The sequence below is a fragment of the Camellia sinensis genome, chromosome 4, assembly GCF_055761805.1.
Source record: "Camellia sinensis isolate YWXY chromosome 4, ASM5576180v1, whole genome shotgun sequence".
Lineage (NCBI taxonomy): Eukaryota > Viridiplantae > Streptophyta > Magnoliopsida > Ericales > Theaceae > Camellia > Camellia sinensis.
The window spans coordinates 172,358,200-172,377,083 of record NC_138964.1 but is presented as its reverse complement, the minus strand read 5'-3'; the positions used below and the strand labels follow the sequence as shown (position 1 = coordinate 172,377,083).

The 18,884-nt window shown below is 35.3% G+C and overlaps 1 protein-coding gene across 1 annotated transcript; it reads left to right on the top strand.

Annotated features, from left to right (window-relative positions):
• Positions 1-16,743: 16,743 nt before the first annotated feature.
• LOC145824231 (protein FAR1-RELATED SEQUENCE 5-like) lies at positions 16,744-17,820 on the top strand. The gene has a single exon (XM_082923855.1). The coding sequence runs from the start codon at positions 16,744-16,746 to the stop codon at positions 17,818-17,820; it is 1,077 nt and encodes a 358-aa protein (XP_082779981.1).
• Positions 17,821-18,884: the final 1,064 nt, after the last annotated feature.

The window sequence follows — 18,884 nt, the reverse complement described above, 5'->3', positions numbered from 1 at the left end:
TAGTCTAAAAAATATTTTTTTTTCTCTATACTTAAAGCTTGAAAAAAGGCTGTCGAAATGCTAAATTATCACACAATTATAGATTTGTACAAGAACCAATAGAAACACCTTAGGAGGGACCAATATAAGTTGTATGAACTTACGGCACATTAATGGGATGCACCATTTGTGAATTAGCCTTAAAATTAATTTTTTGTTCTCATAATCTAAAAAAAAGTCTGTTACAGGGATAAATTGTATAATTGATCTAATTGTAAATTGATGAGTTACTAATGTTTTTATTCTTTTGTATAATTGATTAATTACTAAAACTTTTAATTTATTTTTTTGCAGATTGGATTGGGGTGGCATTTTTTATGTGCAACATTGTTGTAATTTGTTTGAATGTTCATTTTTGTTTGATAAGGATACACATACTTTTTGGAGTTACACTAGTTATTGTTGGATTTTTGGTGGAATTGAACAAGTTATAACTTTTTGATATTTTGTGGATATTTCACTATTTTATTATATCAGGATGAAATTATTTGTAATGATGAATGGATATTTTCATTTTGTTAATTCGTAAATGTGTTGATAACAGGTTAGGTTAAGTTGTGATGGAATTGTTATATTCAACAGGTTTCAACATGAACAGGGTCATATTTGTTGAACTAAAATTTAGATTTTGATAAAATAGGTATATAATGTGGAAAAAAATATTATGAAATTATTGACAAAATTTTCCATCCCTAAAGAAGGTTTTTTTGTCTCTTATTTGGCTTAGGTGGATGATTAATTTTGTCATAAATTCTTTATTTCATCGCTAAATGAATTTGTCATGACAAAAAATATTGTCACATTTTGTCACTATTACCCTCAATGTGTGACGAATTTTTTTTGACATTATTTCATCATTTTTAATGATGAATTTGTTTTTATCTCTATTGGTAGCTTCTTTGACAAAAAAATTTCGTCTTCGTTTATATTAAACGTGACAAAATTATTTTGTCTCCATTTCTTATATTTATGACAAAATACTTTTGTCTCTAATTTCTCCTTTAATGACAAAATATTTTTTTGCTAATTACTTATAAGCATGTTCCCAACATAGTGTATTGGAGACAAAAAAAAATTAGTCACAAATTTATCATTTTTAATGATGAATTTGTTTTTGTCTCTATTGGTAGCTTCTTTGACAAATTTTTTTTGTCTTCGTTTATATTAAACGTGACAAAATTATTTCGTCTCTATTTCTTATATTTATGACAAAATACTTTTGTCTCTAATTTCTACTTTAATGAAAAAATATTTTGTCGCTAATTGCTTGCAAGTATGTTCCCAACAAAGTGTATTAGAGACAAAAAAAATTCGTCACAAATTTATCATTTTTAATAATGAATTTTTTTTTGTCTCTATTGGTAGCTTCTTTGACAAAAAATTTTCGTCTTCGTTTATATTAAACGTGACAAGATTATTTCGTCTCTATTTCTTATATTTATGACGAAATACTTTTGTCTCTAATTTCTTCTTTAATGACAAAATATTTTGTCGCTAATTACTTACAAGTATGTTCCCAACAAAGTGTATTGGAGACAAAAAAATTCGTCACAAATTTATCATTTTCAATGACGATTTTTTTTTTTCGTCTCTAAGACCCTTTAGCGACGACCCTTTGGAGACAAAATGGGTGACGAAAAATGTTCGCCGTAATTAGTTTGGGTGACGAAATATATACATTTTGGGACAAATTTGTTTCGTCTTTAAATCCCAAATTTTTTGTAGTGTAACATAAAAAAAAGTTCTATTTTTTTGTGTTTAAGATACTTCATTAAGGTCACTTTTGTGTTTGGGGTCGTTTACCCCCTCTTAGGCCTTGTTTGCCCTCATTTTGTATGTTTTTAGTGAGCTTCGGGACCACCTTGTTTGGGCCTTCTCACCACTGAAATCTTGAGGGATTTCAGTGGTGAGGATGACGGTTTGAGATCCTAAGAAGGAGAGGGCCATCCCCTCTCCTTATTGTCTTGATTACTTGCATTTTTTGCCTTACAAATGAGCTCCTATTTGCAAGCTTCCAAGCTTTATTTTCAGCATTTTTTAGTGGGTTTTAGAACCCCCATAAGTCATTTCCAGATCTAGTTTTGCCATGTTAAGTGTCCTTGTTGCATGTGTAGAGTAATCCTCTTATTGGCCTTTCAAAGAAACACATCTTTCTTGCATGCATGGACCTTGTTTCCATGGGTTTTGGGGGCTTATTTGACATACCATGTTGCTGTTTTTAGCTGGTTTGATGAGCTCTCACATGCTTCATATAGGTGTAGTGTAAACCATGCTTACTAGCCTATGTTGCATGTTGTTTTGGCCAAGCATGCTAGCTTATTTTGGCTACATTTCATACATGTTTTAGCATTATTTTGGGCTGCATAAGGACTGTTTGGGGCTGGTTTCATTATTCGAGCATCACTTTGCATGTTTGTAGTGTATTACATTTCACTAGCTTTAGTGCTTGAGTCCTTAACAATGCATTACATGAGTGTTTGCATGCTTTTGAGTCATTTTGGAGTCATTTGGCATGCCATTTCAGATCTGAAACATGCACCATTGTATGCCATATTCCCTCCTTGCCATGCTTTGGTAGAGTTGCATTTTTGTGCCTTAAGCTTGGTTAATGCATTGTGCATGCATTCCATGTATTTTGTTGCCTCACTTGCATCATTATGGCCATTGATTTTGGCATGCTTGTGAGCTATCGATGTTAGTTTAAGTCCATCATCGCATGTTGTTGCATGCCATATTTGTTTGCATGTTTAGGTTGTGTGCCTATTACATATTAAATGCATTGCATAATCATGTTGCATTAGCCTTGCTTGCATGCTTAGGTTGCATTGCATTGTGCATGCATCCCTTGCCTCTTGATTAAGCATGATAGAGGTTGGGGTCTTTGATGTGTTTTGTGTGTGCATTTCATTTGATATTGAAGTTGCACACTTGGCTTTTAGGCCATCACGCATTGAAATGCGCGATTGGTGGTCCGAGAATTGAGCACCATACCCCTTTGAGTCACAAACATGATAAGGGATGTGGTGGTACACACATTTGCTTGAAATGCATTGCCATGCCATGTTTTTCCCTCTGTTGCTGTCAAAACAGGTTTTGCAGGAAGCTTTGGCCGGCCGACCATCCGTAGTGCCGACCGACCAAATATAGATGGTCGAGAGATCAATCAATGGTCGATGACTATTATCCATGGCGGGTGACCAATTCCCTCAGCCGGTGGTGTTCCATAGCATTCAGGGAAGCAACCCTGAGAATTGTGCAGTCTTCAACGAAGGATAACAATCAAAGCAGAGGCAACTTGTGCATGGCAGTGGCTTTCCGAGCGGAGCCGAGCGCGCATTGCATTGGGCCCTCTTCCCGAGGCTATTTACTATTTTCATTAGATTAGTTAATTTGTTAATTAATTAATTGGTCTGTAATATTTAATTAGCTTGTAGGTTAATTAATTTGTATTATTCTTTCGGTCCCTCCGAGCGAGGGCAAAGTTGTAATAACTGTGGGTGCGTGTGTGCATGTCTTCCAACCCCCACTTCTTTCTCCCTTTTACTTACCTGCTTTTGATGGTTAGTATTAGGACATGTTTACTTTAGCATACCTTATGCTATGCATGCGTGCATCATTCATTAGTCTTGCATGCACCAGGCTCGGCGCGTCATGCTAACTGCATAAAGTATTTCGAATCTAATTTGAATACATGCTATCTGTGCATTTTCACATGTCATACTTAGATAAGCCGAGCCTATTCTAGATTGCATTCTGTATGCATTGCATTAGCCACTTAACATGGACTTGGATCATACATTGATTGCTAACATGTTCTTGTCTTGGCTCGGAGTATATTGTAAGTATTTTTACGCTTTAGCATCTCGTATGAGTGTGAATGTCAACATGACAGCATGCTTACCATGTGGCTAGATGCTTATGTGATATAAACTGCTTGAATGCCTGTGGGTGAAGGTTGGATTGTTTGAGTTGGAACAACTCGTTAAAATCCGTGCTTTAGCCTACTTGCGAGTAGCAAATTTCAAACTGTTTTTCAAACAAACGGATATGCAATACTTCGTTCCAAATTAGGCGATCTGGTCTATACTTGTTTGTTGTGCGCATAACATAGTAATTTTAGGCTAATAACTGGAATAAGAACACATAATGCTTTCAAAACAAGATATCATAGTTAGTAGAGGCCGATCTTCGGATCGGGCGATCGGGGGTGCTCATAGATGACCTTCCCCAATCGTACCCAAGTTCCCGAGCCGAGGCAACTTTGGTGATGACGGACACGTGGCCTTAGGCAAACGAGTCAGGGTTTCCTAAATTTCTCCAAAATAAAATATTTAGGTGGCGACTCTGTATTTGGCAAAGCAGTCCATGTTTGGCACTTCTTTTCTAAAAATCTATTTTTCTCAAAACGATTTGCCGGATTTGGGCTCTTTTGGTTCAGATTAAGAACCGTGACAATTTGAGAGTCCTGAACTGTAGTGAGCCCAATACGAACAGAACGGGACCCATCCTCCCGGGGCGTTCGGGGATGTCTACAATCTCCTATTTGTGTAGAGTCACCTATTGGTGGTGAGGTTATTCTAAAACAAGGGTGTCAAGGTTGTGTCATAGAGGTCGTTAGTCGTCGATTTCTATTTGCGTTTGTTTAGCTTGATATGACTAGTTTTGATGTTATCTTGGGTATGGATTGATTATCGTCATACCGGGCTGTTATCGATTGCTACCGTCAAAGGGTTACTGTATGTACCTCAAGCGGTTATTGCTTTTATTTCTTGGGAGACCAAGTGGATAGAGTCTTATCATTGGTATATGATCCACATGGGCGAAGTGAGCTTAGTTGTCTCATTGTTAGCTTTCTGAGTAGTGAGTGTGGTGAAATTCAGGTTGAGTTGCCAAGAGTGGTTTGTGAGTACTCAGTTGTCTTTTCCGAAGATCTTACTAGTTTACCACCTCACCGAGAGATCGAGTTCTCTATTGATCTAGTGCCTGGCACGGCACTGATTTCTATGGCACCATATTGGTTTACACTTGCTGAGTTGAGTGAGTTGAAGATCCAACTCCAGGAATTACTAGATAAGGGCTTTATTTGCCCTAGTACTTCACCTTAGGGAGCACCGGCTCTCTTTGCTAAAAAGAAAGATGGAGCCTTGTGACTTTGTATCGATTACCGGAAGTTGAACCGGGTAACGGTTAAGAACAAGTATCCAATGCCACGTATAGATGACATGTTTAATCAATTGAAAGGGTCTCGTTGTTTCTCTAAGATAGATCTAAGATCGGGCCACCATCAGTTGAGGGTAAGGAAGAAGGATATCTAGAAGACGGCATTTCGTACGTGGTATGGCCACTATGAGTTTCTTGTGATGCGTTTTAGGCTAACCAATGCTCCTACTGTATTTATGGACTTGATGAACCGAATCTTCTAAGAGTTCTTAGATCGTTTTGTAGTCGTCTTTGTGGATGATATCTTGATTTATTCACCCTCTGAGGAGGAGCACGAGGAAGACTTGCGAGTGGTGTTTGAGTTGCTTAAAGCCCATAAGTTGTATGCTAAGTTCGGGAAGTGTGCGTTTTGGCGAAAAGAGGTTAAGTTTTTAGGCCATGTGCTATCCGGGGAATGGGTGACTATAGATTCATCCAAAATAGAGGCAGTGCAAGATTAGACACAACCTAAGAATGCTTTCAAGATCCGTAGTTTCTTAGGATTGGCTGGGTATTACTGTCGGTTTGTGAAGGATTTCTTGAGATTAGCTTTGCCCCCTAACTAGATTGACGAGGAAAAGAATCAAATTTGTTTGGAGTGAGACTTATGAAAAGTTGTTCCAAGAGCTTAAGGTTAGACTTACCACCGCTCCAGTTTTGATTATTCCAGAGAGGGGTCTGGGCTGTGTTTTGATGCAAAAGGGGAAGGTAGTGGCCTATGGCTTGGGCCAGTTGAAAACCCACGAAAGGAATTACCCTACTCACAACTTAGAGTTAGCAGCAGTGATTTTTTTCCTTGAAGATTTGGAGACATTACCTATATGGTGAGAGATTTGAGATATTTTTTTATCATAAGAGTCTGAAGTATCTATTTACACACAAGGACTTAAATTTGAGGCAGAGAAGGTGGATGGAGTTCATAGAGGATTATGATTTCGAGTTGCATTACCATCCGAGGAAGTCCAACGTTGTGGCCGATGCCTTGAGTAGGAAGTCTATTTGTAGTGTGGCTTGTATTTTCATCTGAGAATGGAAAATGTTGGGTCCTCTTGGTGAGCTTGACCTGCATCTGGACGAGTCTGTTGAGTATACAACCTTATTTTCAATAGTAGCACAACCGACACTTATGAACCGAATGTTAGAAGCGCAGAAGGGTGACCTTGAGGTAGAATCCCTCCAGGAGAAGATCTCTACTGGGAAAGTAGAGAAGGGTTTGACTGTGTATCCCGACCAGAGTGTAAGATACCGTGACCGTTTGTTTGTGCCGGAGTCTTGCCGAGAGGAAGTACTCCGAGAGCTTCACCATTTATACCTTGCGGTGCGTTCGAGAGGCACAAAGATGTATCATGATCTTAGCCGCCAGTTTTGGTGGAGGCGTATGAAAAAGGATGTAGCCGTGTTTGTATCGAAGTGCCTTACTTGTCAGCAAGTGAAGGTCGAGCATCAAAGGCCAACGGGTTTGTTACAACCCTTGCCTATAGCTGAGTGGAAATGGGAGCATGTCACGATGGATTTTGTTGTAAGCCTTCCAAGGACTCAACGAGGTAGTGATGCCATATGGGTGGTAGTTGACCGGTTGACCAAGTCGGCGCATTTTATTCCTATGCACATAAGTGATTCGGTAGACTATCTTGCCGACTTATATATCAAGGATATAGTGGGATTGCACAAGGTCCCTGTGATGATTGTTTCGGATAGAGATTTCCTTTTCACAGCTCGGTTGTGGTAGAGCTTGCAGAGTGCTTTGGGCACTAGATTGACCTTTAGTACTGCTTACTATTCTCAAATTGACGGGCAGTCTGAGCGTACTATTCAGATCCTTAAGGATATGCTTTGAGGCTGTATTCTTGATTTTAAAAGGTCGTGGGAGAGACACTTACCCTTAGTGGAGTTTGCCTACAATAACAGCTTCTAATCGAGTATTGGCATGGCACTATTTGAGGCTTTGTATGGCCGACCATGTAGATCTCCAGCGTGTTGGGCCGAAGTGGGTGATGCACCTTTGTTGGGTCCAGAGTTGGTTCAAGAAACGATGGAGAAAGTAGCACTTATCCATAAGAGGTTGGCTACATCCCAGAGTCCCTAAAAAAGCTATGTCGACCATAGGAGGAGACCTTTGTCTTTTGAGGTGGAAGACCATGTTTTTTTGAAGATATCACCTAAGCGGGGTCTTATGAGATTTGGGCAAAATGAGAAGTTATCCCCTCAATTCATTGGATCTTTTGAGATCCTTGAGCGGATTGGAGAGGTTACCTATCGTTTGGTGTTACCGCCACAACTTTCCGAAGTGCATGACGTATTTCATATTAGTATGCTTTGAAAGTATGAGCCGGATTCATCGCATGTATTGGATTGGACCAACTTAGAGGTAGATGAGGATTCCTCGTATGATGAGAGATTGGTGAGAGTCTTGGATAGACAGGACCAAGTCTTGCGAGGCAAGATAATTCCCTTGGTTAAAGTGTTATGGAAACATCACGGGGTTGAGGAAGCAACTTAGGAGCGTAAATTTGAAGTCCATAAGAAATATCTGGACTTATTTGTTGATGCTTGAGCATATTTTGAGACTAGTTTCGTTCATGAAGTGTAAACACATTGCATGTGTGTTAAAGTGTGAAAACATTATATATGTTGAATATGTTTTGGAAACACAGGTCAATATGAACATTGTATATGTTGTGGATGTCTTGAGAACTTGGATTCAAGTAAGCATTGCATATGTCTCAGTATTATAAACTTGAGTAAATCATGAACATTGTAAATGAACATTATAAACTCGAGCGAGGTTTCTTGCACTCGAGCGAGATTTGAGAGTTCTCAGTATTTTTTCCCAGACGCAGAATTTCTGGGAAGGTGAAGTTCTTCGCTCGAGCGAGGCTTTTTGCGCTCGAGCGAGAGTGTGTATCTGTAAAACTTCTGAAGGTATGTATTTTGTGCTCGAGCGACGCTTCTTGCGCTCGAGCAAGGTCACTTGTTGTGTCTGGTCACTCGAGCAACAACTCCTTCGCTCGAGCGAGCCTCGTGTATATCAATTCGCAACAGAGCAGTTTTATATCACTTTTTGATTTCCTTTTTACTCAAAACCCTAATTCGGCACTCTCTTTGTCTCTAAAATGCTCTATCTCTCTCTCTACAAATACACCTAGATTTAGGGATCTCTCAACCCTAGTTCATTTGTTAAAAAGATAAAGCATCTTGTGGGCTTCTATTTGATCCGAGTAAAACCAAGTTTGAGCATTTTTTAAGTTCTTCCATTTCTCCTTTGGGCTTCTACTCTTGAAGTAGGGATATTCTACACTTTGTTATAATCTTTAATCTAGTTATTTGTTGTTATGTATAAATAATGAGTTTTGTGCGTGATTTGGGTAAAGTTAGGGTTTGGACTCAAATTGAAAGAGGGTTTTCTATGTTAGGTTCTATAAATGGAGTTGGGGCTTTGAATACGAGGTTACCTTGGGTTAAAATGGTAAAATTTGGCCTGGGGATTGATATTTGAAAAATGGAGAGTTTTGCCCTAATTTGTTTTGAATGATTATTTTGTATAAATAATGGAATTGTCATGGAAAATGTGAAATTCGAAAGATGTATGAATGAATGGTGTAATTGGATTTGTTAAATCACTCACCTATGGAAATTTGATAAAATATCTGTTATATAGATTGTATATCTGTTTAAAAATATCTGTTTTGGGCTATCGGTAGAGGATAGATGTGATTGTTGTAGACATTGCATGAGGATTAGGTGAATTGAAACTAATCATTTGAAGTATGTCATTGAATATGACGGTATGATTAAATCATTGAAAATGTGTTGTGGGTAGTCATTGTATATGACGATGTTTTGGATATATTGTATATGTATAATTGTTTGGAAGGAGAAAGGGGATGTACTCCATTGTTTGGAAGGAGATAGGGGATGGACTCCATTTAAAATTAAGTTAGCCGGAGTGTCTAGGGTGAAAGTCCCGAAATCTTGTATATATATGGGTGCCGATTCCCTCGGATGAAAATTTCATAAAATGGCATGTTGAAGTGTTTTGAATAATAGATGTTATTAAATTGTGAACCAATGAGTTGTAGTCTCATTTGGATTGTTTATATAACAATGAACTAAACTTATGAATTGGCTTAAAATGAATCACTGGAAATGGATTGAGATATGAATATAAATATTGAATGGTCATGGAAAATGTAAGTTGGTTATGTATATTGAACATTTATCTAACACTTATATCTTAGTTAAATCTCATATATTGTATTAGACTGTTTCTACTGGGCTTTGGCTCACCTTACTTTGGAAACCATTTTCAGGTACAGGTGATATGCTTCCTCTAAGGACGTAGCTTGGGATGACTTAAGAGCTGGAGGCTCTGTTCCTTGTTATTTATGTGTTTAAATGTTTATTCAAGCCGAGGATGTTACATATTTAGAGCTTATGACTCTCTTTTGTTGTAACCAAATGATATCTTGGAAAGATGTAAGCCCGTAGGGTATTTATTTTGTTATTATTAACTAATATTACATATTATAGATTTAGGATGAACATTTATAAATATATAATGCATATAATACTTTTTGTAACATAAACTCTGATGAATGAAAGTGTATCATTTCTATTATGTTCATAGATCTTATGGAATGGATTATTGGTATTATTTTTTGGGACGTGACAGTTCTGATGATACTCCAACGAATTTTTGATGATATTCAGTTGACTTCCCGATGATGTTGATCATTTCGGTGAGTCTCCGATAACCATCTAACGAAAGTTCGACGATGGTAGGATGTAGCAGTGCTTTTAATTCTTTTTTTTAAAAAAAATATTTTTAAAAAAAAAAACAATAGGATTTTTTTAGTAACAATTAAAAATATATATGACTAATTGGTACAAGTGTTTTGTTTTCAAATTTGATGGATTTTAAACTTTATATATAGGACTTATCAGTAAGTTCCCCTTGTTTTATTTATTTTTCTTTTGATTTTAATGTATATATAGGCAACTTATATGTGCGGAAATTATTCAATAATCTTAGAACATCACGTGGCCATACTCCAAATCAATTATCAATTACTTAGTCATATGTTGTTCTCTCATCCCTAACACAAATCGTGGACCCCCACCCCTCTCTACCAATCAAATTCTTATAGAGTATCACGTGTCCATACTCACCCTTATATGTGTAGCTTTTTTTAGTATATTTTTTGTACTTTTGATTTTTTCAATTTTAATTGTATTAATTGTACATTTGAATGTTTCACATTATATCAATTTAATTATTGTAGTTTTATCAAACGTACCTTTGAATTTTTCACGTTATAAAATTATATCTTGAAGTTTAACTGATAAAACAGGCCGGCCCTGAGGCAAGGGCAGCAAAGCCTCTGCCTTGGGTCCCCAAAATTTTCCTAAAAAAAATAGTACAACTTAGGCCTAGGCCTGTCAAATATTCTAGCCTTATAGTACAACTTAGGCCCAGAGATGAAGACCCAAGTCCAAAAGCGAAACTAAGGGCTAAAACAAATATTCCAGCCCTTATAGCATAATATCTGTACTGTACCTTAATTTTAGGTTTTGATTTTTGCATTAATTTCTATTCCCTCTCTCTTTGCTAACTTCATTTCTAGAACATGACCAGGGACTTGATAAAGGACAGTGACTTGATAAATGAAGTGGTCCGTTTGTAGGTGAAGTAAGATTGGTTACCTTGGTCTGTGCAGGGAATCTATACTTCTGTAAATTAGTTTCAATAAATTTATTGATTTCTAATTTACCTTTTTTTGAAATATTGCATTCCATTATAAAATTATTAGTTTCTATTTAATTCATACTGTCTTTGACATTATAGATTTAGATTTTGTAACCAATTTTTATTATTTTTATTTTTTATAGTTATTGTAATGAATTTATTCATATTTTAATTTAAGTAAATTTTAGTACATAATTTTTATAATTATATAAGAAAGAAAAGTACTAACAATAAAAAAAATAAAAAAAAAATTATGGATATTCATCCGATTGTTCAATCTTTATTTTGTGTGAGAACATATATAAAGGACTCCAATAGTAGAAGCAACAATGTTAGGTAGTTCAAAATTTTGTGGTTCAAATGGCTCAAATCACTCCAAACGACGTCGTTTTGACAGATTTTGAGTGTAAAACGATATCGTTTTGACAGATTTGAGTCATTTGAGTTACAAAATTTTGAACTACCAAACATCTTCCTAGTGGAAGTTGGTCCTAGGGTCCCAACTAACTCAAGGCAGGCCTTAAACATAAAAGGCAGAGAACTTTATCAGATATGGCCGAACTTCATTTTCCAAAATGAATTAATTTACTGTATTTGCAGTGGTGTGCAATAGGCTTCCACCATCTTAGTTTCAATACATATGTACATGCCAGGCTCAGGAGAGTCCAATGCCCCTCCTCAAATTTGAAAAAATATATTTTTTTCCCTATAGATATAGTAAAGTTTAAAAAAATTGACCCTACTAAATTTTTTTGTAGACCCCCTCTTTTTACCCTTTTTTTTCAATTATATCCTTTCGCTTCCCTTTAAATATCTATAATATTTAAAGACCCTCTATATATATATATATACTTTGTCGTATATATGGAAAGGCTACTATGCATATGCTCTATCGTAAGAAAATTAATGAATTTTTGTGATAAATATTAAGAATTTTTGTAATGTTAGTTACGAGTTTTGTGGTGTAGTTACAAAGGAACACATTGAACAAAAACTCATAGTTACAATTCTTTATAGTTGCGTAATGAATATTACATTTTTATTAACCTTTTTTTTTTTTTTTTTTTTTGAGAAAGGTTATATCATTTATGGTTCATAAGCTGGCTGTAAAGTTTCTCTTCACGGCACAAGAAATTAATCTCTACGAATTTTTGTGAAGTTATAGTTATGAATGGGCACCTTTTTAGGACATAACATTTCCTTTATAATTTAGAAACATTATTCATGACCGTTTAAGTTTTGCATTTATTATTATCTTGAATAGTTTATATGAACTCATTATGGAAAGTGCTTGCCACGTTGAGTACTTTCAATAACATCACTAAGGCATTATCTGACATAAATTAAAGATGAATTTTTTTTTTTAAGATTTTACATATTAAAATTTATAAGATAAATGATATATAATATTTTTATAGTAATTAAGATCCTTCAATATTTTCATAGAGAAAATTAAATTTGGAGAAATTTTGTCTAGCTCGGAGAAATTTGGCCATGATTTAGAGAAATTTCAATTTTTACATCAAAATTTTTCTGAGTTGGGATCAAAATTTTTCTGAATCAAATAAAATTTCTCTGAGCTAAATTTTCTCTGTGAAAATGTTGAGGAATCTTAGCTAATAAAAAAAAATATTGGATATCTCCTACTACATAAAGTTGAAGAGTGATGTTTCACTATTTTTTCCTAAATTAAATAAGTATACTTATTTAGATAAATACACTTATTTGGATCATGTCACCTTTTTACTTTTCTGTATATTTTTCGTAAAAAATTTAAAAATACACTTATTTATATTATTCCAAACAACCCCTTTGACTCTTGGCCAAGTGAATCCAGTGAATTAGTAGTTGCGGTCGAATGAACTATTAAATATGAAGGTAAATTATAAATACACCATCTGAGATTTGCTTAAAATACAAATTATTTCCTATGATTTGAAAAATTACAAATACCCCCTTATTAGAATTTTTTATTCAATAGAATTAACTAAAAAAATAAAATTCATAATTGCTCTCCTATACAATAATAAAATTACCTAAATTATTAATTGAAACATATTTTTAACATTATTAAAAACTGTTAATTGACTTGATGATTTATTAATAAAATGAGCGATTTGTTATGAAATTAAAAATCTCGAGAAGTGAAATGTAATTTTTAAAATCACAAAAAGTAATTCCTATTTTAATTAAATCACAGAAGTTGTATCTGTAATTTACCCTAAATATAATTATGTATCGTTGTCATAGTTTTTATTCCTCTTCAATTGCAAGTTGGTGGATTATGAACATTTAAGAACTTTTTTATGTTAAATTGTTTATATTATTCTGGATATTAAAGTTATACACAGTTAATTTTACTTCAAAGTGGATGCCATTCATATAAAAAATTTAAAAACATAATTTTATATTGAATCATAAATTACTCATATCATTTTATTTCATATTGATTTTTTATATGATTTATTCTATTCATTTTGTAAATTCTAATGCAATAAATCCAATTCAATTCAAGTTAAAAAGACTCTGAAAAATAAATGAAATAAATTATTGAATTAAGACGCACAGGCCTTACATGGCTGACGAAATGCCTTAGAGAATCCCCCTCATTATCCCAAGCCTAGGTAGAGGCCCCATGGGAGATGGCCCCATAGATTTCGTTTGTTTACCGGATTAAATTAAATAAAATAATTAATAAGGTGTGATTAAATAAAGGAATTATTAGTATAATTATATTAAGTTGGAGATTTAAAATAAATTACTTTTGTTTTTATAGTAATATGATAGTATCAGTTGGTAGTAATTAAAAGGTTAATTACACTTTTACTCCCTAAATTATATGTGTTTTGTCTATTTGGTTCCTTAATTATTTATAGTGTTTCTGTAGTCTTTAAATTTTAAAAAAGTATGTATGTCAAGTCCAATTTGTATCTACCATCCAAATCATTAACGGAATAGTGTTGCACCCACATTCTACGTTATACGAAAGGCTGCTACGAAGGTCAAAATGAACATTTCATTCATTCTCAACCGCATGCGTTATACATGTGAGGCGAATTGGGATATTTTTGTAATGCACACATCCATGGCAGAACAGAGAAGAGTACGAACAAAGAGTACTGCTTAGAGAGTAGAAGGAAGAAACAAGAAGGAAAAGAAAAGAACCAACAAGTTTAGAGAGAGAGGACAGATGGAGTGGTATTTAGAGAGAAGAATAGGGAAAAACATAGGCTTATGATATGATACAGTGAATAGAAATCAAAAGGAAAAGAGAAAAAGGCTGGAGGAAAGGGATGACAGTTTAAGCTCTCTGGATTTTTTCTTTGGGTCTCTTGACAGATTCATGGCCATGAGTTTGGTTTCAAGCTTGAATCTTTGAAAACCTATTATAGAAATCCCAATACCCATTTCAAATCTGGAAAAAGAAAACACAATTTTTGCTTGGTTATTTAAGATCTTGGTTTTGTTAGATGATAGGAATGCAATACAACTTGAAAGGAAAGAGTGTGTTGGAAGTTAGAGGTTTTGGCCTTGTTTGGTTTGTTTTTTAGAAAGAATTTTGGAAAAAAATTTCTACAAATAAAATTTTAAGAGTAATCAAATCAAATAAATTTTTTTAAAAAAAATCTCAAAATTTTATTTGATTACTTATTTTTCAAAATCACTCTATGTCTCATATACATCAAATCAATTACTTTTTTAAAAAATTCTCTCTCCAAAATAATTTACATTTTTGAAAAAAAAAACCAAACAAATTTTCACACTTTTTACCTCAAAAACTACTTTACAAACACAAATCAAACACACCCTTTGATTCTGAAGCAAGGTGGAAGAAATAATGAAGTTTTGCAAGCAATGAACCCATCTCTGTGCTGGACACAAGAAGGAGTCCGAGCCCTTCCACATCAACATTAACCTTATTTTCATCTCTTGGCAGAGTGGGCTTCGCCTCTGGTTCCACCGACAACACAGTCAGTCTGGCGGCGACTTTCGACAATAACCTCTGGTCGCCGGAAAGAGGGCCGACGGATTTAGACGCCGCATGCGGTGGCCGGAAAGACGAATAGGCGTCGGAGCTGCAACCTATTCCTGTAGGACTCGAGGTGTCTGGAGATGAAAGATTTGGGCTTAGGTTAGAGGATTGGGAGAGCTTGTTGTCTGAATCGAGTCAAAACCAGTCTCTTCTCCGATGGATTGCGAGTGAAGTCGATGATGGCTCTTTCAACCTCAAACAACTGTTGCAAAGCTCAAATCCCAATGAGTTCGACGACAATTTTATTCTGGCAATCATCGATCAGAGCTCCGGCTTGAAAAACGACAACAACAGTGTAAAGATTTTGGGTCCAAACAATGTTAATCTTCAAATCCCCAATTTGGGTTATTCTCTTAGCAATTTATTGGTAAATATAATCAACCATTATAAAAGATTTGGGTACATAATTTTTCCATACAAAATCTTCCATTCATTTCATATCCAACAACTTACATAACAAATATATTACACAGGAAACAACTATTTTCATTCCACTCACACAACCCTCACTGCATCCTTCACAACCTGTCAACCATCAACATCTTCTTTTACAGCAACAATACCAAGGTGATAAACCAAGACACAACCATCTGGTATATTGTTCTTCCTATTTCTTTTCTTTTTTTTTCTTTTTTTTTTTAGACATGATTGTTCTTGTATATATATGTGGGTATATATCAAAGACTGGCGGAAACATGGGGAGCCTCTATTTGCACACATCAATTCCACTCTTTGCACACACTTAATGAATTTTATTTTTATTATAATTTTATCCCTAAATAAAATTACCATTATAGACATCTCACACAATTCAAATAAACACACATCCTCTCAATACACACACACGTTGCAAGCAATGCCTCTGCTTCCTCATTTTGCTAAATAATCCACACACACAGACTCCATACCAGAGCTCCATACCAGAGCTCCTTGCACAAGCTCCACACTCCTTCCACAAGCTGTCTTCCTCATTCTTCCTTCCTCATTCTTCATTACTTATTTGTGATGGAGGATTTGTCTTCTGAAAATCAGCAAATAAGTATTCATGTGAAGCAGAGCGAAGGAAATGTGAGTTTAATTTTTTTTTTTTTTTCGCAGCGTCGTTCGGATAACCAGTGCCGAATTTTTTTATTTTGTTCGGAAATGTACTACCGAAATAATTATGTATTTTCGGAAGTTGATGTCCGAATAAATTGATAAATTTCGGAAGTTGTTGTCCGAAACATATATATAAATTCGGAAGTTGTTGTCCGAAAAATGTTAACTTATACAACATTCTACTTCCGAAATTTGGAAAAACATTCGGACAACTACTTCCGAATGAAGTAAATTTTTTTTTTTCCATTTTATATTCCAAATTTGCAAACTGCATACCAAATTTACAGTTTCAAATTGCAAATTAATCTTTATAATGCCATTAAAAATTTGTAATGTTATACAAAACATGCAGGAATATGTGTCAACTCAAGGGAGTCAGGTTTGCGCGAATTTTGTGTTAGATTACACCACTCATTTCACAACTGAACAAGTTCAGTCTACGAAATTATAACGATTATGTTTTGAATTGCTCACCAAATGTAAATGTTTGATAATATTTATTTAACTTTGTAGGTATTCAAAAGTAAGGATGAATTGCTCAACTGGGTACGTGAAGTTGGAAAGAGAAATGGTTTGGTCATTGTAATCAAAACATCAGACTATGGTGGAGGGAAAAAAAAGACCCAGGATGTATCTTGCTTGTGAGAGGAGTGGCCAATATAGAGCAACAAAGAAGTTAAAACATGATGGCAACAATACATCAAGAATAACCGGTACGAAGAAGTGTGGTTGTCCTTTTGATATGAGGGCTCACAGGTTTACCACATATGATGAATGGACATTGACTGTAGTATGCGGATTGCATAATCATCCACCTGCGGAGCACCTCGAGGGACATTCATATGCGGGGAGGCTATCCAAGGATGAGAAAGCATTGTTAATGGATATGTCAACGAGCATGGTTCGGCCAAAAGAAATCCTAGTAACCTTGAAACAGCGAGATGCCCTCAATGTAAGCACACTTAAAACCATTTACAATGTACGCCATCGAAACAGGGTGGTACAGAGAGCTGGAAGATCACAGATGCAACACTTATTGGGTGAATTGGCCAAGTATAATTACATTGAGCGCCATCGGTCTGAAGAGTCCACGATGACTGTGATTGACTTGTTTTGGGCACATCCTACCAGTTTGGACTTATTTCGGTCTTTCCCACGTATATTAATTATGGATTGCACATATAAAACCAACAGATATCGGCTTCCTCTTCTTGAAATTGTGGGAGTGACATCAACTGAAATGACATTCTCTGTAGCTTTTGCATACTTACAGTATGAGAGGGTCGATAACTATGCGTGGGTGTTAGCCACATTACGTGATGTCATGGATAGGTTTGTTGTGCCAACAGTTATTGTTACTGACAGAGAGCTAGCCTTGATGAATGCCATACAGAAGATATTCCCGAGTGCCAGACATTTATTATGTCGTTGGCATATCAGTAAGAATGTGTTGACGAAATGCAAGAAAATGTTTGAGACACAGCAAAAATGGGAGAAGTTCAACCATGAGTGGAACTCTGTAGTGTATTCATCTTCTGAAATTCAATACGAGGAGCGTCTTAAATCATTACTTAAGGAATTCAGTAGTTATCCTGATGCAGTCAAATATGTCATGGATACTTGGTTGGTTCCTTACAAGGACAAATTTGTGGCGGCATGGACAGACACGTGTATGCATTGTGGCAATGTTACAACGAACCGGTAACATTACTTTTGTTGAATATGTTATTAATGAGAGTGTGTGTAGTGAGTGTTACAATTAAGCGTTTTAATTAAGTGTTAGAAGGAAAAAAAAAATAATAATTATTTTCTGTTCGGAAGTTGTTGTCCGAAAACACCTATTCTGTTCGGAAGTTGTTGTCCGAAAATACCTGTTCTGTTCGGAACTTGTTGTCCGAAATTATAGCTCATATTCGGAAGTTGAAAACCGAAAAAAAAAATTTATTTTCGGCACTTGAAAGCCGAACCAAATCAATATTTTCGGAACTATAGTGCCGAATGGAAGCATAAATTTCGGAACTCTACTGCCGAACAAAAACAAAAATTTCGAAAAACCAGTGCCGAATGAAACACGGCAATAACAGTGGACTGAAAATTTCGAAAATGGCAAAAATTAACCCTACATTACAAATAAAATAGGAATAAGAAGATTATAATCTGTGTAAACTAACCTAAAATGTGAAAATTTCAATGTTCTTCAATGCCCTTCAATGCCCTTCAATGGCAAAACTTCAATGATGCCAAAACTTCAATGAAACAAATGGATGGATGAAGCTTTTGGAGAGGAACGGTGGAGAGTGTGAGAGATGGGTGTGTGTGTGTGAGAGGGGTTCTCAGATGGGTGTGTGTGAAAGGGGTCTCACGGGTGTGTGTGTGTGAGAGGGGGTGTGTGTGTATGATTTACATTTGAGGGTATATGTGGAATAATAGGTGTGTGTAGTGAGTCAAATATATTAGGATTTATTTTTTTAGTGTGTGTATTAAGAAAGATTTGTATAGAGAGGAAAGGGTGTGTGTATATAGAATGTCCCGGAAACATGCCTTCCAGTTTTATTTGTTTGTAAAATGTCTATTTTGTCCTCTACTAACGCTATGATTTGAACGACAGACACAAATTAAACTTGACAAACATATTTTTTTAAAGTTTAGGGACTATAGAAACACAATCAATAGTTAAGGGGTCAAATAGACAAAACATGTATAGTTTAGGGGATAAAAATGTATTTAACCCGTGATTAAATATATGAAATTATATTAAAAAAATTATTG